Genomic DNA, 26,751 nt, shown 5'->3' with positions numbered 1-26,751 from the left:
CTTTATTATAATCAAGCAATATTTTTTTCTCTTTGCAATGATTTTTAATAATGACATTTGCATATAATTCTAAGTTAAACAAGTGTTGTAAACTATTATATAACTATATACATTTATATATATACCAGTCTTCTCCGTTTATTCAGTGTTTTCATGCTCAAGCCTTTTTAACTGGAGAAGACTGATATAAATATATAACTACATATATTTTTAAATATTAATTTATATATATTACCTCACTTTCACCATCACTCTTGACATCTTCATCCTCTGATTCATATTGCTCACTACCAATTTCATCAGCATCGGTTACACTGTTAAAATTATCTTCTTTTTCCTTAACTGCTCCTGATTTATCGCTTTTTTTTTCCTATTTTGAAAATACTTATATATTTGTATGTATAAATACATTTATATATTATCAGAAAGAGTCGAATGATAAAATTTAAAAAAAAATTGAAAAGAATTTTTTTTTTTTTCTTCGACAAATAGACATAGTCAACTATTCTATAGTTCTATTTTTTCTAAAGTTAAACAAGAATAGGTTAAAATAATAAAAATAAAAGAAATGAATGATGAGTTACACAAGAATACTGGTAGATAGAATAAAAGATGAAAACTCACTTGAGCAGCAACAATGGTTGCATTTGTAAAAAAAAGAAATCATGCAACCCAATGTAAGAGTCTCAATCTTAGCTGAGCAAATCCAACTACATTTTTAATATGATTTAAATCTTGTTTAAAAGAGAAGAGCACCATTTAGTATTTCATACAAAAATGAATTAGAGATTCATAGAAGTAGAGAATAAAACCAGTTGTAAGACAGGGGTAAGTACAATAAAGAGAGGCAATCTAGGCAGTCGCTAACTTTGCAATGGATTGCATATATGATTTCTACGAGAGTCTAGTAAATTAGAGAGAAAATTCAAGAAGACATAAAGTAGAGTTTTGTTATTTATCAATATAAATATATATTCATATTCATATTACTCCATATTTACATAACTCATATATTATATCAATAAGATCGCAACAATTATCAGCTGTATAGAGTTGAGTTTTGTTTTTGTGTCAACATTCACATAAGTCCCAAGCCATCATAAAAGAGAAATTAGATTCAAACCAGGTCACTGTTTGAATCTAATTTCTCTTTTATGATGGCTTGGGACTTAAGTGAATGTCTTTTGAAGGACATGTGACAAGTTGTACTGGATTACATGATACCAGTAGCAGGGTAATCATAATGAAAAAATCATGAGTACTGTTTCTTTTATTAACTAGAAAACGCAGAGTGTATTATATAGTGCAACTGGTGTGAAGAAATTAAAAGCAAATATTAAAGCCCCAAAATATATTAAATAAATAAATGAATAATATATAAATCAAATTTTTTTGGGCATTTTAAGGAAACCTAAACAAAACGAAAAAAAAGTAACACTTATTTCCTTAAATGTTTTTTTTATTTTAAAATTTATGTAAAATTTAAAGTTTTTAACTACTAAATCAATATCAAAATCTTTCAGGCCTGGTAATACCAATGTAAATAATAAATATCATATAACAAAAATAAAAAAGAAAAGACATTACTTTATCATTTGTAACTCCAATTACAGACGCACTACTTTATTGTTTATTTTTGTGCTTTCTCGCCAATTATTTATTATATTTTATCTATTATATTGTATAATTTATTTGAATTATTTATTTTGAAATTTTTCAGTATTCGATTGTTTTGATCAAAACATCCATTCAGAACATCCAAGAATATAAAACTACTTTCATTGTAAATAGTTTAATTTTCTAATAATTTTATATCTAGTTAAATAGTTTATTATTAATCATAGTTGCTCAAACTTTCAGGTTTAGCAATATATATATATAAAGGAGTGAAAATGAAAGAGAAAATTGGATGTAGTTAATTAAGCTTCTGGTAATAGTTAAAAAAAGTAAAACTTGTTTTTGAATATTTCTATAAATAAATCTGAATATTTTTAAATAAAAAAATAAATCTAAATATTTTCAAACACGAGTTAGTGAAAGGTCACAGATTTAATTGAATTTTATGGTTGCTTTCTGTGAGTCACAGAAATACCACACTACTGTAAGTCACAAGTAACATAAGTCACATAGAACACACATGCAAACAAAATATATAAAAACAATACTCGTGAAGCTTGTACGAGAGTACAAAACCAAGCTCATCTCAAGAATCAGGTAAGACAATGATAATTTGTTTACTTGAACTTATATAAACCTTTAAAAAAAAAAAAATATATATATATATATATATATATATATATATATATATATATATATATATATATATATATATATATAAGGTAAGTGTGGGTATTAAGGCCCGGCGGGTAATAGGCCCACTAATCCAAACTTAGGGAAAAATAAATTGTGAAACTTTTTTTCGACATTAAAATATTAGAGTTATCTGGTTTTATCACTGGCAGCAAAAAAAATTCAGCATTTCTTTACATTTTCATTTTTTTAGGTGGGCCTTAATACCCATACTTACCTTATATATAATATCTTATAAAAAACACGAAGAAAAAAAAAATGAGTGGGTGGAAGGAGAATGTAAAACTTGATATGTGGTATGATTAAGTCAATATCATAATAAATCATCACACCAATATTCTTAAATGTGGCAAAGCTAATGTGTGTAGGTGAAGTGTGAAGGTGATTTTTGGACTGGTTTTTCACTACTACGCTTCTAGAAGATAAATTAATAAAGAACAAATTATGTCTACAGGTGTGATGATAAGGTGCATTGAGTTTTAAAAAAATATATATATATAAATATATACGCTAATAAATTAAGCTTGAAGCAAAGATCATAATAATATAACTAAATTCTGATAATAAATTTATTCTGATAAAATTACTTTATTCTGATTAAAAATATATATAATTTAATTTAGATTTAAAAAATATATAATTCAATTTTGATTTAAAAAATATATTGAAGTTTATTAAAAGAAAGTTAAAAAAAGCTTGGGTTTAACTTAACTGTCAAATTTATTTAAAAATATTACTAAATATTGTTCAATAATAAAATTTTATTTATTCTTAAAAAAAAATTAGCTCATTTATATCGCAATTGTGTTTTTGGTTTTCCAATCTAATCATTTTTTTATTAATCAAAATTAAATTTTAAATAAAAAGCTGCAAGTTAAACCTTTTTTTTTATAACGCAAGTTAAAGCGCAGCAATTATTTTTTAATAAATGATATATACAGCAATATAATTTTAATAAATGATGTTTGGAAAAATAATCTTTGCTTTCACAACAAAAATGTTATTAATAATAATAAATTTTTAATAATAAAAAATAATAAACTTTTATTAAATTAAGTAAATAAATTAATATAATTTTTTTATTTGTTACTTGCTAATATTTTTAAAATAAAAAATCATTTGTAGTTGCAAAGCCGCAATTAGAAATTTAAGAAATAATCATTAAAAATTTCAAAAATTTAACATATTTTATTTCATTTATGCAAATGTTGAAAAAAGAAAGAAATTTGTTAATACCAAACATTTTTAAAAATGTGATATTAAATTTAATTATTTACAAGGTTTTGCAAAGTTATAAGAGGGCATTTGCAAAGTTATAAGTGCACATTTGCAAAGCTAAAAGTGCATTTATAAAATTAATTTTAGCCCTTATATTTTAAATACCAATGGGAAGAAAAGTACGGAAAACAATTACAGAAGAAACTAAAATTACCATTATTTCAATAAGAAATTTTTAAAAATATTCAATCAAGGAAATATCCAACGCTTGTAATTTAACTCGAAATGCTGTTAGTTGTGTTATAAAAAAATAGTGATAATAATAAATCTTTCACGTTATCTACAGTAAAAAGAAAAGAAACATATAAAATTAAAAATTCTATAAATACAAATATCGAACAGACAATATTTAATTCTGTGGTCTGTAACAATGCTGCAATTCAAAAAAGAAATTCAAAACGCAAATTTTAGAACAACATGATAAAAATGTTTTAATCTCATTTTCCGTAAATTAAAGAAATTAAGTTTTACACAAAAAAGATTAACAATCATTCCTCAAGAAAGAAACACCATGGAAAGAATAAACCAGAGATCAGTTTTTGAGGCAGAAGTTATTAGAATTGCTGATGCAAATTTGATTTTTTTAGACAAAACCGGATTCAATAAACATACAGTGCACTCATATGGCTATTCTCCAAATGATAAAAAAGCATACTTGACAGTTCCTGCAAATAAAGGACAGATATTAGCTGCGCTTAATTTCCAATTTAGGAGTTAAATGTTTCTAATACAAAAGCAGTGCATACAATACACAATCATATATCATCAACAACAAACTAGTATCATTCTTGGCAGTAAATCCAAATAAAATTCTTATAATAGATAATGCAAAACTTAATAAAGCAGCTACAGTACTTCAATTACTAAGAAAAAAAAAATATTATTCACAAGTTTTTAGTACCAAACTCCCTTTGAATTGAACCTAATTGAAGAGTTCCCTTCAATGTTAAAATCCAATTTCAAATCCCCAAGAAATGTTAATCCCGATATGACTGCTATATATGAAACTCTAGAATATATTTTATCACCTGATAATAATAGGGTACCGTTTGGCTTTCGTCACAAATATATTAAATAAATTAAAATTAAGGGAGCGAAATGTGGACAAACAACTCAAAAATGTATAGCACTTTAAATTCATTGGTTTTTCTTGATGAAAGTGATACTCCTGGTGCTAAACTACTAGAAAACCCTTTAAATTGCAGCATTTGCGAATTAAGACATTGGCTGGAATGCCGCAGGCAAAAAAAAAGTGGAAAAAAAGAAAAACCTATTTTAAGACTGTGAGGATTGATGAGCATGAAAATACCCATAGACCTTAAAGTTGATTAAGGAAAATTGTATAATGTAAAGTCAACCAATTCAAAAAAAGTAGACCATTTATCAAATGTCTTTTCTAATTTATCTGACAAAAGTTGGCATAAATTTCCATCACAAAAACTGCTTTCAAATTTTATTAAAGGACATGTTTTTCATTTTATCGTAGAGTCTATTAGCAACTCTTTCATAGACTATCAAAGTTTACAAGAGCAAGGTCAAACAGATTGTAACGATACTGTTACTTCTAAACCATTATGTAAAGGAAGAATGTTAACAAGTTAAGCGCAAGTACTACCAGGGACGTGGTAGGAATCGAACTTGGAACCTCTCACTTATGAAGCGAGCGCTCTACCACTACACCACTACCGCATATAAATTAAATGCAAAATAGGTTTTAGTTTCCTAAAAGTATAATGACACTTGACATTAAATATGGTATTGATGAAGAATCTAAAGCCTTAGACAATTACTCACTTATAACATCTTCAACTGTGGTCAAAAGTGGACTTTGGATTAACCAAAAATTGCTCATTTAGGTGCTTTTCCTGATGGATTAATCTATAATGATGGTAAGTTATGTGGAATTATAGAAATTAAATCTTTAAAAATCGATCAGTGGCTGATTTATTAAAATGTTATGAAAATTCAGAGAAAAAAGAATTGATAAAAATTTTTTTTTTTTTTATCAATAAGGATTAACTAGTTTTAAAAAGAACACACTTATACTATTTTCAAGTTCAACAACAACTTTTTGTAACACAAGCTCATTACTGTGATTTTGTTTTACATTCTTTTACATTCTTAGTGAAAGAATTTATTGTGATAATGAACTGCATAATAACTTCAACAAAGTTTTTTTGGTTTAATATTTTAATTCCTAAATATTTTATTATGAAAGTACCTCGAAGGCTGATGCCATTTGTTCTTAAATAAAAAACTTTTGTTTTAATAATTATGTTATAACTTATAAAAAAATTTTTCTTCCCCTAACTGACAGTTTAGTAGAAAAATCAACAAAACTAGTGTCAGGTCTCTTTCCTGAAGTTGTCTCCTTTCAGCAATCCTAACAACTTTAATATACATGTCTTAGAAGTGGCTAGGCTTATCATTTGTTTTTATTTTAGTGCCTCGTAACTCTCTTGTTTGATAGGTATTAAATAAATATCCATTTTACATAGTAACCATCATTATAATCATTATACTGGTGGAGGGAGCATAAAAGTTTGCATAAGTAAGTTGATGCAACTTCCTGGTTGCAAAATAACTACAGTTACTACATAATTAATTATAACAATTCCCAACTTCTTGCGAAATAATTTTTCTATAATTTGAATTTATTTTTGATGTTTAAAAACAATAAAAAAAATTTTTTACAAAAATATTTAAGCACACAAGGATTGTAGAAAGTTTACCAAGCATGAGGCAACAAAAACTAGTTGTGCTGCTATATGTGCCAAAGAAAGAGGCTCTATCAAGTAACCTAAACTTTTTTTAAACGTTTATTAAATCGTTCAATATGAACTTGTGCTTTTGCAATACAATTTATTTGCATTACTTTTTCTTTTGTAAACTTTTCACACTCACCTAAGAATGTTGGAATAAAAATAGTTGCTTGTTTTTATAAAAGCAAGTCTTGAATGATAAATCCTTTATCAACAAGAAAGGAATTTTGAAAGTTAATACGCTCCATAATTCTACATTTTTGAAATTTAGCCACATCACTAATGCTACTAATGCTTCATATAAATTTGATATAAATGATGCAGCACCATTGGGATTAATTGCAATGAGACATTTCATTGTGCAATGACTTTTATATGAAGAATAAAATAAGTATTACCATACTGTGCAAAGGTTGCGGTACTTCACACTTAAATTCTGTACAGTCAATAAGGGGTGTGGAGTTGTAAAAAAAAAGTACCGACTCCGACTCAAAATTTTACAAATAAAACGTGTTACTATTATTGACAATCATTAGTAGTAATATTAAAAAAGATCAAAGTTTTAAAGATATTTATTTCTAACATAATTAAAAAAATATTTTTCAGCACATTTTCAAAGGTGCTCAAAATTATTAAAGCATGTTGACTAAGGATTGCGAATTCCCAGACTTTTTGCTATACAGGGATAGGGGGAATTATTCATAGTGTTCCCAGATCCCGGGAACATAAACCTAAATAAAATACAAATAAATAATTTTTTTTTGTGATATAAAGTGACTTTTTAGAAAAACCAGTGCATCCAGATGACTGTCTAATAATCTAGCTCTAAACTTTGTAAAAAATAGACCTGTTGATATAAACACTCTTTCAGCTTCAACACTGGATTAAAAGTGCATTATAAATGGATATTTAAACTATGCGATCTTTTGTTAGTAGCTTTAAACAAATTGAATTCTTGATGCATAGTTGATTTATTGCAATTAACTACAAAATTTTTTTTTTTTCCCACTAACTTTTTTATTATTTTATCCATAAATTCCGATAACTTTTTTAAACTGACATTACCTTTCAACTGTTAATAGTTAATATATATTTTTAAGATTATTTGCTAAATCATGCTCAATCATGAGCATGAAGTTCTGTAAAAATAAATTTTAATGTGTCATCAGCTGTTAATAATGTTGCTCCCCTTCTACAAATCATTTCAGAAAACAATTGGCTTCAGACTTTTTGCTGAATTTTCAACTACTTCCACCTCATCAAAAAAACAATTTGTTATTAAAATCCATGGGTACCAAAAAAAAATTAAAAAATCACAGGATACCGGAAAGAATTTCCTGGGATTTTGGAATTTCAATTTATTATTTTTCCCGGGAAAAAAAACAATCCCTAATGTTGACAGCCATGGTAAAAATGTTGAACAAAATCTATTTGTTTTGCATTTACATTATTTGTTTAACATATGATATAATCTTATTTGTTCAACATTTGATTCAAAATTTTTTTTAAATTTTATTACCTTACGTTCCTGAACTTTTTTATGTATTTGATCTTCAATAACATCTGCTGAATCCTTAAAATTAACACAAAAATAAACAAATATATATTTGCATAACATAAAAACTAATAATATAAAGAATGATACAAACTTTGTATTTTAAAAAAGAAAGAAATTAATAAAATAAATAAATGATATATTTTTTATTTGACCAAGGTTATAATACTTTTAACAGAATATTTTTTGCAATGAAGTTAGGGATCTGTCAAATGTTTAAGGCCATGTAACGCTCCTACTTTTTTAAATTATACTAGAGTTTAATGCAGCAACAAAATCACAGTTTTTTAAATACCTAATAAACATGTAATGCAGTTTTTAAAAATTATATTTATACTTCTTGTATTTTTGTTTTGGAACCTATTTTGAGTCACTTTTAAGCTAGAAGAAAAAATTTAATATTTAAAATTAATTAATACATATATAACAGTTTAATTATTAAATTGCTCTAGATAATGCAATCATATTATCTAAAGCAACTTTATATGTTTATGTATTTCTTGGTTTAAAATTAGGTTAGAAAGAAATTTGCAACAATTGTAACATTACATAAATTTGTAAAAATTACATTAAAAATGTTTAAAATACATTAAAAATGCAAAAATTCTCTGCATGACACCCACAATCGCATACACTGCCATAAATGTCTGAAATGCATTTAAATTGATGTCAACAACTTCAAATCATTTTCAATATTGTTCATTTGCCAGCATGCACAATTTAGTGACAGAAAATGTTGGTGACAAAACTGTCAATGTATTGACTTGGTTTGCTATATTGGATTTATTGATATATCAGAGCGTACAATGAAAAACTTCAATGTTTTTAGTTTTAAAATAAAAACCTGCTAAAAACTCACTATTTTTATTTTTAAAGGGAACTACTATGTAATCAGTAGAGATTAGATTAGCTTAGTTGAGTTTTAAACAAGGTCCAACTCCTATATCGATGTCTGCTGGAGATTTTTGTATGTTCCAATCTTTTAGCGAGTTGAAGCAACTGATAACGTACATCACATTTCTTTAAGGCATTTTTATGAATAATCAGTCTAATAAGTCTTTAATTATATCACCATAAATAGTTAAATGGTACTATGGTTTATATGTTTGAAACCCTTTTAGAATGTCGTTAAATTTCTCTGATACTATTTCAAAGAATTTAAACTTTGCTGGTAAAATAGGATCATGTATAATTGCCTTTAATCTCTGACAATGTTTTTTAAAACTAATAATATATTACAAACATTATGTAACCAGTAAGAAGGAATAGAGCTTTTTGAGCACAGTTTTTATTTTTCCACCACCATTGTGTCCACAAAATTGTAGTTGATAACCAAGTGTTTCAGCAATCTTTTCATATATTTCTCGCCTGGTAGGCAAATCCTGTAAAAAATGCCACATCTATTTCAAAAGATTACCCATTTTTCAGCCACTCTCTTTTAACCCAGTCCTCAAACTTACATGAAAGGTGTAAATCACATGTGCTTATATAAATAAGGGGATTGAATTTTTCCTCACATTGGGACCATTCAATGATACTTGTAAAATCTTTGTCAATTTTGAATAAACCCTGAGAAATGTATTTAAAACATCTTCAGCAGTGAAGTGTGCCGTATAAGTGTGTCAGAATAACAGATTTTTCATCCTAAAACCTGAATACAAGATCCTTTTGACCTTTTTGAAATGTTTGATTAAATGATTCATCAAACAAAATAGTGTAATATGGTACAGTGGAAAGTGTACATAAAAGCTCACTACAAAAATACAGAGCAAGTACATATCTAGGCACATACCCATCCTTTGTTTCACCACATTAAAATGTCTTTGCAATATCACTATTGTTAAACATTTTTCTCCAGAACAATTTCTAAACAGTTCTCCGGAATTTGATGAGGTGTTCATAGAATACCTAAAGTAAATGGTATTTAAAATCCAGCATATCTCAGCTTTAAGAGTTGCCAACCCAATAACATTTGACCAATCGTTTTTGATTTACTTAATTGAGAATTAGAATCAGAGGTTTTGTTATATGTTATGCTAAATGTAGAAACATAGAAAATGCAATTACACACACAACAAAGAAACGACGAAAAGTCTATTGATTTTTTTTAGCATTGTCATTGACAAGCAAGATCATTCATTCAAGAGTTAAAATAAACTTTATTTTTTAATTGACTTCAGTTATTCTCTAGTTAAGATTTTTCAATGTTTAATAAATTATTTTTTTGATTTATCTTATTCACAAATATTTACATTTTTACTGTTTATCTTAAGTTAGGAAAGTTACAAAAATCTTTGCATTTTAATAAATATTATAGTTTAAAATAAGTTAATAACATTTTTATATTAAAAGAATTAAAAACACTTTTGTTAAACTAAATTTGCTGGTAAAGTAAACCAAAAATAACAACAAAAAAATCAAAAATGAAACTTGCAATGAAACATATCATTTAGGTTATATTTGCATAAAACATAAAAGAAGATAATTAAATATTATAGTATTATTAATTATTAAACAATATTTATAAAAACAAAAACTATTTTTTGTAATTTACAAATACAAAATTTAAGTAAACTTTGTATTTGTAAATTAAAAATAAAAATTAATTTTTATATTTAAATATATATTTTTTATTTAAATACCTAGTATACTAAATTTTATTTAGATGTGCTGATTAAATTTACTTGATGCCCTCATGCAGCGAAGGAATCTCACTCTGCCTTTGTTGCTTATTTAAATTAACTTTAAAATAGCGTATTTCAACAAATGTTTTTTCAACTAACATTCTATTTGACAGAAATCAGAGAGCTAACCAAATTTCTCATTTAAAAGCTATAGAGCTATCTAAAATATTCTTATTTAAAAGCTATTGATTTAAATAAGCTTTTTTACTCGTCGCTGACGACTTTTTAAAACCTTAAATGTCTATTTAATGCAATTATTATTCACTATAAATCTATTTACAATTTACACAAAAATTTATTTAAGGATAAAAATTATAATGCAAAATTAGATAAACAAAAATCTGAATATCTATATAAAAAAGTTCAAAAAATTCTTTTAAATTTTTATTTTTAAAATACTAAAGTATTAAAAAATTGAATATTCAAAAACTTATTTTTATTGAAAGTTGCTAATTAAAAAGTTGTTCCAGCTATTTAAAAAGTTACAAGAGGATCGTGGAAAACATCAAAAATGTTTTGTTAAAAATTTATTACTATTTAGCATTTTTTTAAAATAAATTTATTAAAAAAAAATACATTTCTCAGGGGTGAATAGATTTTACAAAAACAAAAAAAGACAATATATGTAAATAATTGTTTAAACCTTTTAAAACTGTATTTAAAGTACACATTGATATTGATGTACACAATTAAAATAGATCAAAACCTCAAAGAATGAATTTGATGATTCATTGATTGAAACTTAAATTGCAAACAGTTGTCTTTTGTTCTTGTTTTCTCTCTACTATATCACACAAAGAAGAGAAGCAAGTTAAATATAAAAATTTAAGAAGACTGCTCAGAATGAAACAAGTTTAATAATTATAATTAAAGATTTATAAAATCTAAAAACAATTTTGCAATGAATATGAAAATCATTTCAATTATATTTATATATCTAAAAATTTGTTAAACGTATCTACTTATGTGAAACTTTAATTTGCTCGAATAAATCGAGTTAAAAAACCGTGTGTAAGTTATGATTTGCCTTTTCTTTATCTTTTTTTTTAAATGTCCAAATGAAATGAGGTGGCCGATTCTAGACAAGAATTCAGGAAAGCCTTTCTAGGAAAGAAACATGAAAATTCTTGCTATGATAGAAAAAAACATGATTACTTTTTAGGATAGAATAATTGAAGGATAGAAAAGAAGAAAGAAATACAAATATCCTTTCTGGCAAAGAAAAATGAAAAACTTGCTAGCAAAGACTTTTTTAGGATAGAAATCGCACAAGTAAAAGTCATTTTCTTTCTAGCAAAGAAAATTGGAAAAATGTACTAGCAAAGAAATTTTAGAAAAGAAATTTTAAAAACGTGCTAGCAAAGAAATTTTAAGAAAGAAATTGCGCTCAATTTGGTAATTACAGTTATGATTTTTAATTGAATAAATGTTAAATAAGTATAATCTAATTCTAACAAAATCTTTGTGAAATAATAAAGATTATCTGAAATTTCTGAATCATTCATCAGTGATTCACTTTTATTATAAATGGTAATTCTGTCCTAGCAAGTTTTTTTGGATTAATGAAATAAAATTCTGTCGTAGCAAGTTTTTTAGATTTATTAAATAAAATTCTTTCCTAGCAAGTTTTTTGCATTTATTAAATAAAATTCTTTCCAAGCAAGTTGTTTATGTTTATTAAAAAATATTCTTTCTTAGAAAGTATTTCAAGTTTTTTTTCAAAATTTCTGCCAAAAAATATTCTTTTGTAAAAATTCTTTTCTAGTAAGGTTTCTTTATTTCTATCATAAAACATTCTATTCTGAAATTATTCTTTCCTAGTTTTCTATCCTCATTTTATTCTTGTCTAGCATGGCACACCGAAATGACCTTTATTTTTAAAGGCCACACAATATTGCAAAAATGCCGTATTAAATTTTTTCCTGGCTAACACTCTGCTTTAAAATGACAACAGGCAGTATTTAATCAAGATTTGAACAACAAGAATATTCAATTCTTCAAAAGATAGAATCAGTAATTATGAACATGCCCAACTACAAGTTATACACAAATCCATTACTATACCCAGTTTAAAAAGTCCTTAATTTTGTCAGATATATATAGATTTGTTATAAATCATGTTGTCATTTATTTTATTTGCTCTAACTGCAGTGTATCACATTAAATAACACATGCAATCCAATGGATATCTGTAAATAAACAACTAATTTTCTCATATGTTATTTTCTAGAAAAGCAGATAAACTTAAAAAAGAATCTTTCTGAGAAATCAAGAAATTGATTAACCTTATCAACTTTTTATATATATATATATATATATATAGTAACCTACTAAGCCATAACAAGTTTGATATATACAAATTGCAATAATTTTTTAAAGCTGTTTATTATGTAAACATGTTAAACAGCTTTCTAAAATTATTGCAATTTGTGTATATAAAATGTTATATTGTGGATCTACCATTTTATGCGCCATATTACTAAATTTAGTGTTAAATCTAAATGCTTGTCATAAAAAATATTGATAACATCCTGAAACCTGTTCAACAAATTTTGTAGCAATAAAATAAAAATAAAAAAATAATATAATAACAAATAAAAAGTTTAGATTTTTTTAATGTTTGCATTTTCTTTGGCTTTAAGTATGTGCTTGTATAAGTTTTCTTAGTTGTTAAGTTATATAACTTAAAAAAAAAAAAAATTAAGACACAATGTTGCAAATTGAAACTTTATTTTTTTATCGTGATAAAGTAACCAATTGAGACAAAGCTATTTTTTTTTCGTGACAAAGTAACTAATTGAGACAAAGCTATTTTACAATAAAAATGAAATAAAAGATGATAATTAGCAATAAAACAAACATTGAATGAGTTATCAAGTTTATTTAATATTTTATTAAAAATATTACTGGATAATCATACAGCTGCTTTAATTAAGTCTGAATTTAGCATTTCTGGTCACTCGGTTATCATTAAAAATAATTTTCAACTTTTTTCATTGAGCCAAAGGTTATAAATATTTTGACAAGTTGTACAAAACCATACAGTAAATACTTTCTATCTAATGTAAACCATAGCTTAAAGAATAAAATGAGAAACACACTTTAAAAAAGGTTTGATTGACACAATTCCAATTACATATAATTTTAAGTATATAACTCTTCATGATAATAATATATATAATAATATAATACATAATTTCTTTTAATATCTTTTGTATTTTAAGACAAATAAAGATGCATTCGACTTAGCAGCTATTGGGTAAGTTTACATCTAGACATTGAAAAAATATAAAAAATTAAAATAATTATTTTCTTTATAATTTAACAAATTTAATTAACAAACTTTCAAATCCAAGGTAAGATTATCTAACACTTACTTAATTTCATTTGATGGAGAAAAATTAATTACAAACATTCCTTTAGATGAAACAATCTCCATTGCTGCCCATCTTATAGTAAAATATATACCTAACATTTAAATTTAGAAATCTGAATTAAATTTTTTTTTTAATTATCCACTAAACACACTTTTTATTTAATAATGCAATTTTTTATCAAACTGATGGGGTGCCAACTTATTTTAAGTCATCATGAAAACTTACAAACTTGGTTTTATACAGAAGATATCTTTTGTATAAATTATGAAAATGGTCAAAGCTTCCTAGAATATATTAACAATCATAATCATTAACAACTTATGTCAATCAAAGTTGACATAAGTTGATATTTGTGATATTTAATACAATTTCTCTACTTTTGAGAACCAACTTGACATGCTTTTAAAAACATGTTTTTTGCAGTTAAGGTATTTTTTCTAAAATCAAGGTCACTTAATGCAGTCCCTCTAAAATTTAAATTGCAACAAAATTTTAACAAAAATGCTAGTGAAAACAAATTCTGAAAATAGGTGATTTTTTAAATGCAATTTCATTAAAGAAAAGAGCAGTAATAAATTAGTAAATTAATAAAGAACAGTAATAAATTAGCAATAAAAATAATTAAAAAAAAACACTTCATTTCTGATAACCAAACATTCAGTAAAAAAAAAAATTATGAGATGACTAAATTTTTAATAATTTATAATTGCGGAATAAGATTTTTCTCTTGGTGACATTTTGCTTTTTTGTACAGGTCATCATCAGACATAAAATAAAAATTACAAAAAAAAATGTTACAAGAACTATCTAAAACAACAATGAAAACATTAAACAATTACCAAAGTCATAAATGATTACGTAAAATTGTAAAATAAATAATAAGTACTTATTCAACTTTTTATTTTTTAAACAGAGGAAACTCAACTATTTGTGGATATCTTTAAGCCATTGTCACAGTTGAAAAGTACCAGAATGTATTTTTAAGTTATATACAACTTGAATATAATTTATATATTTATAAGACTAACATGTTCTTCCATTTTAACTATTGCAATTTCCAAAGCTCAAAATTTAAAAAACATTAAAAAATAAACCAAACAAGCATTTATTAATCATAAAACACAAATTAATTGAACTTGGCCACAGCCAATGTTATAAAAAAACAAAATAAGATCTCTACCAAATGGGAACCCAAAAGATTGTCATAAATAGCTGTAGCAGCTAAAGCATATTTACAACACTTAAAAGTATAGGTATGCTTTCTTTTTTTTTTTTTAAATATTTATACTTAAGTATTTTTAGCTTTTACACTTTTGAACATATTAAAAAATGGTTAATATGTTATATGACACAATTGGTTAACTGATAGACAATCACTACATTACTAATATTTGCTCTGCAAAATATTGTTATATTAACAGGGCTCAATTTAACGGTCGAACATCGGCCATTATCCAGCTACAACGTTAGATTATCTGATCAATTTAAAGAGTAATCGGACATTTTGACTGACAGGAATTGAGTTCTTAAAAATAAATACTTAATTATTGAAATATCTAAAGAATAAACAAAAAAATTGTTTTCTAGTATGATGACAATTGACATTCTGGGTTTATGCAAATATTAACAGAGATATGGTCATGATGGACAACAAAAGAATCTTTAATCAAAGCAGCTAACATGATTGGTATTGGAGTCAGGTCTAAATGTTAACTGGATGCAAAATAATAAATTTGAACAAGCAGTGAAATGTATAGCAACTATTCAGTCCTCTCAGACCTCAAAATGATGCTTTGTACAAAAAATTCTAATTGTTTCATCTCCTCACGATGTTAAAACAGGCTCTCATAAATATTACAGAAAAAAAACTTGAAAATGCATATAGAGCTATCGATGATCTTACTGAATCTTTAATAATTCTTGAAGATGTTCCGGATTTAATACAATATTCAAGGTTACCCCAAAAGGCGCCTCTAAAAAACCCGTAAAAGTAACTCAACAACATGGATCAATGAAGGGGAAGAAGGTCTTAAAAACTGAAAATAATAATGAATAGCTGAAAAAGAAAACGAGAAGAAACAGGTGAATATTTTTGCAATAATAAAAAGAATAATTTATCAAATGCAAAGAATAATGCCAATGTAAATGAAGGTGTATTTGGCTATAAACAGTGCCCTATTAACAATGATGTTTTAAAGTCAGTTTGTAGCAAGTAATCCTGTAAAGATGATGGTATTAAATAAAAATGATAGAAACCTCTGAATCGTTCATCAATATCAACTGTTGATATTTTTATGAACATTTTATTTCTTTTTCTTATTTAGTGGTGTGTTTTATTTGTTAATTTAAAATTTGTTTGCTATTTGATAAATAAATCTTAAAATTTAAATTGACAATGAAGATAGTATTTTTGAGGTTTTAGAAAACTAATGCGCACCTGTAGGTCTAGTGTTTTTGATGATAACTAGGAAAGTAATAGAATTTAAATCTTAAATTTAAGCTGTAACTGAAGTCCTTGTACTATTGATCATTTCCATATATAGTCTTTATAACTTATGTCTTTGTTTTAAATCTGGATTTTATGTTTTAAGAAAAAACAAGTTCTAATTTTTAGAAAAAATATATAATATCATCAGTTGTCAGAGTATACTTGAAATTGAATGGACTTACTGTTTTAAATTATACTCTTTATGCTTTGGTTACTTCCTTGTATAAAATAAACCTTATTCCAATTGATTTGAAAATATAAGAGACCAAAATTCAATTATGAGCATTTAAAGGTACCCATACATTTTAAGGTAAAAATATCTGTAACAATTTTTTTTATATTGCATTTAAATTGTTAAAACATTAAAACAGTTGTCATCATATTGTAAAAAAGAAAATATCATTAAAATTTTTAGTGGTGTGTGACACACATACACACTTATCACTGTAAATTAAAACTCACACTGTACTAAAATACTTACTTGTCCTTTGGCACTTTTTTTTATGGTTGTACTAATTTTCCATGGCTGTTGCACAACACTATTATCAAGACTAAATTGAAAATCAGATGCGAAGTCTTCTTTTAGACCTTTCTTTTTCTTTATCTAGAACATAAGTTTGAAAAATTTATCAGGACATTATATATATATATATATATATATATATATATATATATATATATATATATATATATATATATATATATATATATATATATATATATATATATATATATATATATATATATATATATATATATATATATATATATTTAACAAGAGACTTGGTATCTTAACTTGATACAACAAAAACAATAATATATAATTATATATATACATATATATATATATTTATATATATATATATGTATATATATATGTGTGTATGTATATATATATGTGTATGTATATATATATATGTATATATATATATATATATATATATATATATATATATATATATATATATATATATATATATATATATATATATATATATATATATATATATATTAAGGATATCCATTTTGTTGGTCATGTTGAAATTTTATTACACTGTATATGTCTAAATAATATTGAAGTACCATATTAACTGTCTGAAACTTTATTTTTGTGTTCGGAAGGCGACTACTATTTTTAAATTTAAAACTTTTTTTTGAAGGTTTTAGGGCATTCTTAAACAACTGACACTAATAGAATCCATCAATTAAAGTGAGAAAAAACCTTAAAAATATCAAAATTTGATATTTCAATACTTTCTACAACAAACTGTTAAATTTAGGACTTTAGTGAATATTTTTTGTTGTAGATTGTAGTTTTTTCACAGTACACACTCTGAACAAATAAAATGTTTTTATCTTGACTAAATCAAACTCTGATTTTTGCAAATGTTTATGTATATTTCTATTGTGTTCCATTCTAGTGACGTCAAATTGTTCTTTTAAATATCAATCTCACAAACAACTCGCATTTTTAAGAAATTCTATTATTTAAGAAGAATGTTTGTCCAAATATCAATCCCATAATGCCTTACACTTGGAAAACTACTTTAGTTTCTCAATTTATAATAATAAATGCAAATTCCTTTTTTATGTAAAGCCTAAAATAAGAACATAGGTGATGAGGAATGTCCCCAGTCAAAAATCTGGAAAAGGAAAAAAACAAAAAGAATTCACAAAAAACAAATCAAATGTTCCTAAAAGATCTACTAGTAGAGAACGGTTCCTTGTAAGGTGGTTCTAAAAACAATATTTTTTGAAAAAGTCTGATGGCACCCATAACACCCTTAGGATTTATTAATAGTAATGAGGCAATTGCCTGGGCAATTACAAAGTTAACCAGACCTACTTGCTCTTTGAGTGACTAATTTGAGTTCAGCTGTCTCATCTTGTGATATTAGTGTTGATAGTTACCTTCCTTTAATTCCTAAAGACTCTAATAGTCACATGCTTGACTTGGGCATTTACATTTGTATGAATTCACCCATTTGTCGCGAAACTAGGTTTGAATTCAAAGACTATTCTTTTATGTGCTTTCGTTTAGCACCACTTCACTTTATCGCCTTTCTATTTGTTCTATATCGCTCTCCTTCATCTTAAGACTGCACATGTTATTTCTGATCATATTGACCAAGCCCTCTCTCTTTATCCATCAGCCAAAATTGCTAATGTCAGTGACTTTAATGCTCATCACACTGAATGGCTTGGCTCTAGTGTCAGTGACTCTGCAGGCATTAAAGCAAACAACTTTTGCCTTTCTCGATCCCTAAATCAAATAGTCAACTTTCCAACTTGCTTTCCAGACAACCCGAATCATTTAACTTTTTTACTCGACTTATGTCTTGTTTCTGATCCTAGTCAGTGCTCAGTTTCTCCACATTTACCCTTAGGTGCTTCTGATCACAGTTTGATCTCTCTAAAACTATTATCTCATTCTTCTTCATCATCTGAATTCCCCTATCATCATACCTCTTACAACTACCTTAAAGCTGATTGGGACTCTTTCCATGATTTTCTTTGTGATAGCCCTTGGGTAGAAATCTTTTGTCTTCCTGTTGACAAATGTGCTTCTTATATAACTTTGTGGATTCAGGCTGGCATGGAATCTTTTATTCCCTCTTGACGATTCCAGGTCAAGCCTCACTCTCTGTAATTTTCCTCACATTATGCTGCTGCAATTTCCAATCGAAACCGTAACTTCCATATCTATCAGCAAAATAATTCTCCAGTAAAAAACAGATGTCTGTTTCTTACTGCTAGAAACCATTGTAAAAAGGTTTTGTCTAATGCCAAATTCTCAGGTCATAAAATCTCGTATTTTATGATAAAAACTAGGTTCTCGTGACTTCGGAAGAATCTTTAATAGTATCAATAAGGGCAAATCTGTAGTTTCACCTCTTGTAGGGCTCTTATGACTTTGTATGGCTTGTATGACTTTGTCACTTCACCTAAAGACAAAGCTGAATTGTTTGCTAACTTTTCATCAATATCATCTCTTGATTCCACTAGATGCGTTCTACCTGAAATAGCTGTAAAACAGGTTGATCTATTACTTGACATTCGTATTACTCCAGCTTCTGTATCTAAAGTGATTTCCTGCTTAGACTCTTCTACAGCTTATGGCCCGAACAACATACCTGTTATAGTCTTGCAGAAGTGTTCTCCGAACATAATGCAAGTATGGATGGAAGTTTGATTTAAATCATAAACATTTTGAATAGTTAATTATTTTTTGTTTCATAAAAAATAGTTTTCAAAGTAGAAACATTCCATTGCATTAAAATTAAATTATAAAAAATTCAAATTAAAAAATACATTATTTTACTTCTCTGCAAAGCTACAGTTAAGTCGTCTAAAATAATTTTATTTTTCCGCTTGTTGCATTCATGTGGAGACTTGCTCAAGTGGTGACTTTTTCATATAAACATAAGAAATATTTATTGGCTTCAGTATTGACTATCTTATAGCATGCTGCTACAAGGGAGTGCTGCTACATTGACTATCTTATAGCCTGCTGCTACAAGAGAGTGCTGCTACACTAACTATCTTATAGCTGCCACAAGGAAATGCTACTACATTGAACGAGGGTTTGGATTGGGGCAGCAATCTTTTTTTCTTTTATTTCAATTAATATTCCTATTTAAAAAGCTTCCACTGACGAGAGTGCAACAAACAATAAAATAAAATTATTTTAGACCGCTAAACTTTACCTTATTTCTGTTCAAAAAAAAATTTTTCCAAAAAAAATAAATTAAGCATATACTTAAACTTAATTAAATATAATTCAATTTATTAAACCAAAACTTTTTCTTTCACTTTTTATTGCCTAACAATTCGAATGAAAAAATTGAATGAAAACATTTACATGAGAAACCATTTGAATGAAAAAATTAATAATAGTACGCTAGATTAAGAAACAATAAATTATAAAAAATTTGGTATGTAATGTTTTTTTTGTTTCTTTATGTTGTTGTTTTTTGCTTGTTTCTTTGACCATACGAGTCTTTAGATTATAGACTCGTGTGGTCTATAGGCATGTTTTTGCGCAAACATGAAGTTTAAAGTTTCATGACAATAATGTTTTAATTTAATAGTATTATAATTAGAACAATTCTATTTATTTACTTCACTTTATTTTAAATGCGTTTTATATTAATAATGTTATAAACTGTATAAAACACTGTTGCTAAGTTTTTTTACATTAACACAAACTCTTTATATTGTTAAAGTAACTTTTCAGTTTGTTTTTACTGTTGTTTTATAGCTTTTTATGAGTTTTATTGTCAACATGAACATATTAAATAGTTTTTGTAACTAATTTAAGTGGTTTAAATATTGTGATATTTGCATTTTTACTTTTACTTTTTTACGTTTACTTTTTTAAGTAACATTTTAAGTAAAAACAATTAATAAAAGTAATATTGTAATAGTATTAAATGCATACTTGCTCATAACATTATGACTTGCTCAATACACTATAACTGCAACTTAATCTGTAAATTACAACAGTAACCAAGCCTTCCCGGAAAGTGCGTGAGGTCGCATGCCTTGTACGCCCACGCTTAAGGTAACTTTTTTAGACAACTTGACCACATTTTTATATAGTAAGCGTAAGAATTTGCGGCAAAATAAAGCTATAAGAAACTAGAGAATAAATCAGCATTACGAGAAGAAAAGAACCGAAGGCTATACGAAATAGAAAACCTAAATAAAATAAGCTAAAAAAAATTTATTAATAAAAAAAAGAAAATTGCTGTCAAATAAATAATATACCTAAATATTTACTGTTTTTGTTTTCTTATTTTTAGAGCGTTTGTTATTTTCCAATACCAAAATTGTCAGGAAAGTGAGAAAACTAATTGCTATTTATTTGTGATAAAAAAATTGTTTTTTAACAAGTTTTTCATATAAAAAAATGAAACGATGCTGCAAAATTTTGTGGGCTAGTGCATTGTTAATTTACTGAACTTTCTTAAAGAAATTTTTAGGAACCTATTTAACTTTTGTTTAAGTTTTTAAATACATTCTTTTAAACAGAGCAATCATTATGTTCATTATCTCTAGTAATTCGTATTAACATTGGAAATTGGGCAATATAAAAGAAATAATTTCATACATGCATCAAATGCGGTAAATACATTTATTAAAGAAACTATGTTATTCTTCTATTTAACTTAATCTGTCATTAACAAAATTTATTAATCAAATAATATTTTTTTCAAATAAATAACAATTTATTTCTTTATTTTTCTATTATATAAGTATTAAGAAAAAACATCAAATATAGCAAAAACTTTTTTAAAAGTGAAAAGTCTTATAAATGAATAAACATAAGAAAAAAATTTCTTACGTTTATTTGTTTATCATGTTTATTACGTTTATAGACAACATTTCTTATAGTTCTAGCGTACACAGCAAATTAGTTTTTTAAATTAATAAAATAAAATCGTGATAATTGCATATCAGAATATCAAAAAATCTGATAAAAATCATGAATAAATTGCATATCAAAACTTTCAATTGTTGTTAAATCGTTATAAAAGATGTTTTTTTCAACAACGACTTTAAAAAAAAAGAATGAAAAAGTTATATAAAAATTTTATACAAAATTTTTTTTTTTTTTAATTTGCTTTTTTGAATTAATAAGTTTTCTAGTTTATTTTATTAAACTTGATATTTCGTTACAATTTTGCTTCCTTATTTAAGAATTGTTTTTTTTTCCCAGTAAATAAGTTTAGCTTTTTGCGGCGAATTATTGAAACACTTTATAAGTTAAAAGATGCGAACTGCTGTAGTCAGTTAATCTAAAAAAATTACTTTAAACGTGGACGAAAAAGGCTTGCGACTGCACACGTTTCCCGGAAAGCTTAGTAACCTTCTTTTAAACTCTGCCAAACAAGAAAATTATAAGATAATATTTAAATATGAAATATTATGTTTAAAAAATAACAATTACAAACTAATGAAGAAAAGATTTTATACTAATGCAATGCCTACCCTTACCGCAAAGCAGCGCCAGGGATGGGGTAGGGGGATTAAGTGTAGAGCAATTTACGTACGCCTTAAGTGACTTTCGGTTAAGTGACTTTTTATCATTTTTCAACTTTAAAAATTTTACTAAAAGCGGTAAGATAAAAGAAGTAATTAATTTTTAAAAAAGTCACATTAACTTTTAAATGACGTTTACATAAAAATATTTCTTACAAAAGTTTAAATGACAATTGTATTTGATACAAGCGCTATTTAAACAATAAATTTAATCAATAAATTTAAATAATAAATTTTTTCATTAGTAAACATTTACTAATAAAAAAAACTCAAAGAAAATTAAGTTTTATTTTATTTTGTTTTTATTTTATTGTAATGATTGATTTTTTAAACTTGAAGCAAAGATCATAAAAATATAATTTAATTCTAATAAAAATATAAGATTTAATTTAAAACTAATTTAATAAAAATACATAATTTTATTCTGATAAAAAATATATTAATTTAGATTTAAAAAATATATAATTTAATTTTGATTTAAAAAATATATATAAGTTTATTAAATGTCATATTAGCATAAAATAAGTAATTATTTTTAAAAATAACAAAATGTTTTTTTTTCTTGACATGTTTCGTAAAATTTGTTTACATTTTCAAAAGATTTTTTTACAATAAAAAAAAGTCTGAAATAAATATTAAAAAATAGAAGTCTTTACAGAGAAATATTAATGGACAAAAATTATACATAACAAACCAATATATTTATTACAAAATAACTTAGTAAATAACCAATCAAAATAATCAACTGTCAAAAAAATAAACTGACAGTAAAATTAAATAGATAAGTTTATAGCATAACGTAAAGTTTGTTTATTAAGTGAGGGACTTTCCCATTTAATGTGGAGGGCTTTTATCTTTAATTTGTGTTTGGTTGGGGCATTATCCAAAATCTAAAAAGAATCACAGTCAGCCAGTTTTGCAATTAATAGATAAATTTAAGTGTTTAAATATATGAGATTGTTTATCACTTTTAAGGTGCTCGTTTATTCTAGTTGCCAAATGTCTGGAAGTTTCTCCAATATAACTGGCATTACAGCCAGCGCAAGAAAATTTATAGACAACATGAAATTTAAGCAGTTTAGGAAGTGACTCTTTAAGTTTATTAAAATAAAGTTAACACTTGAGTTTAACTTAACTGTCAAATCTATTTAAGAATATTATTAATTATTGTTCAATATTTAAATTTTATTTGTTTTTTTTAAAAAAATCAGCCTTTCAAAAATCACCAATCGTTTTTTCGGTTTTCCTTCCTAAACATTTTTTTTTACTCAAAATTAAATTTTAAACAAGCAGCTGCGTCAAAAGTTTGCACAAAACATAATAAACTTTTTTTTTATTTTAAATTAGTTAAATTAGTCAATTAAAGAAAGAAATTTGTTAATATCAAATATTTTTAAAAATGCATTATTAAATTTGGCAAAATTTAGAGGTTGAACTTTCTCAACGAAGTTGTAGATATCATAGCTTTTACTATTAGCTGATAATTTATATCAATCTCAACTACAAAGTTTCATATGTGATTGTTCAGGGCAAGACTTTAAAAAATTACTCATGAAAGTGCAGCTGCTGTTGCCCAAATGGTAGCAAGAGAACTTAACTCCATTTTTGAAATATATTATTGGTTTAAAAAGTTCTTTAGAAGCATAAAAAACATCTTTCAATATATGAAATCAAAAAATGATTCACTTTTTGCCTCTATGTTTAATATTCAAAAATCTTACATCCAAAAATTGAAGAGACATGCAAAACTTAAGTCCATGATTCAAGATTTTCTCCTTTAAACTAATTATGACAGTGTTAATGAATATACCAGATAATGTGTTGTTAATAAATTATGTATAGCTTGCTATGTTATTTTCTGCATTTATGTATTTTCTTTTGCACATGAAGCTCAAAGAAGTTTAGAGTGAACTATTATACATGCTAATTTTATTGTCAGATGTAATAAGTAACTTTTTAGGAGTAAAATATAAATATCTAGATTATATGAGTTACAGATACTTGCATAAATACAAGTTAACTGTCAGTACATGTACTTGGAACAATCAAGTTGATGGGGAGTATACTCTGAAAGTTCTAAATATACTAACAGTTAAAATCAAGGTTTAGAAAATATAAAAGAAATATATAAATAGATAAAACAATATAAATTAATTAGCTTTTAAATGAAGATAAAAACTTTTGTTTAATAAACTAATTGAAATTATTGTATTTATAATGATGTAACAACTTTAAATAGAGGACTTTATTATGTTTTACAGGATGCAGTAAACAATTTAATATTCTGACCATTAACAATGAAAATTTCAAGTAAAAACTTGAACAACATGTTTAAGATTTCATTTAGAAAAATTCTAAGCTTAAACTGAGATGTCTTCCTGACTTACAATAGCAAATGTATTTTCATGAAACATTTAAAGATACTGTGAAAAGTAAGAATTAGTTTTTTTATATCAGAGGACATATATATTTCTAAACTAACTTATTCCATACAAGGCTGCAAGCAACTATTTAAGTTGGGAGTTACCAGATAACAAATAAAGTAACAGAAAATTTTAAAGCACCAATGTTAAAAGAAGTAAACTAGATGAGTGAAAGTTTTTGAACATAAAGGAACAGTTACAGTAAAAAGATGCATCTTTGCCAAATGACAAATCAGCTTTGGTTAATGAAATAAGTGACAATAGCTCTGTTAAGCAGCAAACATATTAGTATTTGTAGAAAATAAAAATAAAAATGCAACTTCAAGACAATAAAACAGATACTCAAGATTAGCTCCAAACAATAGAACAGTGAGCTCAAGATAAGCAGCGAGATAAGGACTAACAACATTTACAATGCATTTATAGATCTTATCTGAACAAAAGAGACTTGTCTGAAATATTTTATAAACCATTATTGGAACATTCTAATAAAAAAACTGGAGTCAGAAAAGCACAATAAAGAGTGGCAACTTGCCCCATGCCAAATCCTCATTGACCAAGGATTTGACATGGGGCAGCAATCTTTTCTTTCATTATGAAAAGTAGAATCTTTTTATAAATGAAAACTAAGAATCTTTTTAAAAATGAAAGAAAAAAGATTGCTGCCTCATGCCAAACCCTCAATTGATGTAGAGGCACTCTTTTGCAGCAGCAGGCTATAATATAGTTTATGTATGTACCAAAGACAATAAATATTCATTGATGTTTAAAAAGTCTCCATGTATGCATGCATGCATGCATGCATGTATGTATTTTGTGATAAAAAGATTTGTATTTATTATGACAAGTGAAACTTCTTTACATTACAAGACTAAAAATTAAATTAAAAAGATTTATTAAGTGCACAAAATTAAATTTTTATTTTGAAATTTCTCCCTGGTGTATTTTTACCTTCTCTATTTCAATAGCTGTTTAAGCACTTTAGGTTTTCTTGGTTGCCAGGTACCCTATAGTGCCTAATATTAAGCTCCAAACAATTTCTTAGAAATCATAGTTCAAAAAATCTTGCAATATTTTTGAAACAGTTTACCTTTTTTGATGATTTTGAAATTTCTTCGTCAACGTCGCTCTCGTCGAGAATTAAACTTTCATCATCATCTGATTCTAATGTTTTTATTGATAAGAAATTAGCCATGATATAACAGAGCTCGTGGTATTGTTTTTTTCCGGTATGGCCTGTTCGGCAAATTTAGCACAAATCTAAATCTGCGAATTAACAATTCTATTTAAAGTACTGAATATGGTATATAAACTTATCCTTATAAAATTCTTTATAATATAATACTATATTTCTAGGGGTTATATATACCCTCGTAATTCAAGTAATATAAAAAACAATTCTATTTAAGTACTTAAATAAAATTGTAAATTCGGGCTTCTCATGTAGCCCAAATAGGGGAAGTCTTTGTATCTAGGGCCTCCATGTACCTCGGGCCGCTTCACTTCATTTGAAAACTATAAAGTTGTAAGTAATTATTAATTTATGTGCCTGTCTTTGTTGTCAATTTATTATGGAGCTAAATCTAGTTTTTAGATATCCTACTGATGGTATCGACATTATTATATAAGCGATGCTAAACGATACAAGGTACTCGGTACCCACTTACACGATACCGATTATCTAGTGTCTACTAGATTCCGGCTAGGATTATTCCGGCTTGGACCTGGAAAAAATCACCGATTAATTGAGACTGAACTGGGTACCCTAGACATCTCTAATAGTTATACTAAGAAATACATGATTTACACATTTTTTATAACTAAAATAC

At 25.9% G+C, this 26,751-nt stretch overlaps 1 protein-coding gene across 1 annotated transcript in view; it reads right to left on the bottom strand.

The window, feature by feature from the left end:
- The window catches only part of LOC136072076 (probable ATP-dependent RNA helicase DDX27), a 64,169-nt gene extending 37,985 nt beyond the window's left edge, over positions 1–26,184 (bottom strand). The window contains exons 1-4 of the mRNA XM_065820261.1: positions 26,013–26,184; positions 16,936–17,058; positions 7,870–7,923; positions 236–370 (exon numbers count right to left, since the gene is read on the bottom strand). Of these exons, the coding sequence (XP_065676333.1) occupies positions 236–370; positions 7,870–7,923; positions 16,936–17,058; positions 26,013–26,117 (417 nt within the window). The 5' untranslated portion in view covers positions 26,118–26,184. The remainder of the gene's footprint in view (positions 1–235; positions 371–7,869; positions 7,924–16,935; positions 17,059–26,012) is intronic.
- Between the last annotated feature and the right edge of the window lie 567 nt (positions 26,185–26,751).

Source organism: Hydra vulgaris, chromosome 15, assembly GCF_038396675.1.
Source record: "Hydra vulgaris chromosome 15, alternate assembly HydraT2T_AEP".
Classification (NCBI taxonomy): Eukaryota; Metazoa; Cnidaria; class Hydrozoa; order Anthoathecata; family Hydridae; genus Hydra; species Hydra vulgaris.
This window is presented reverse-complemented; position numbering and strand designations above follow the sequence as displayed.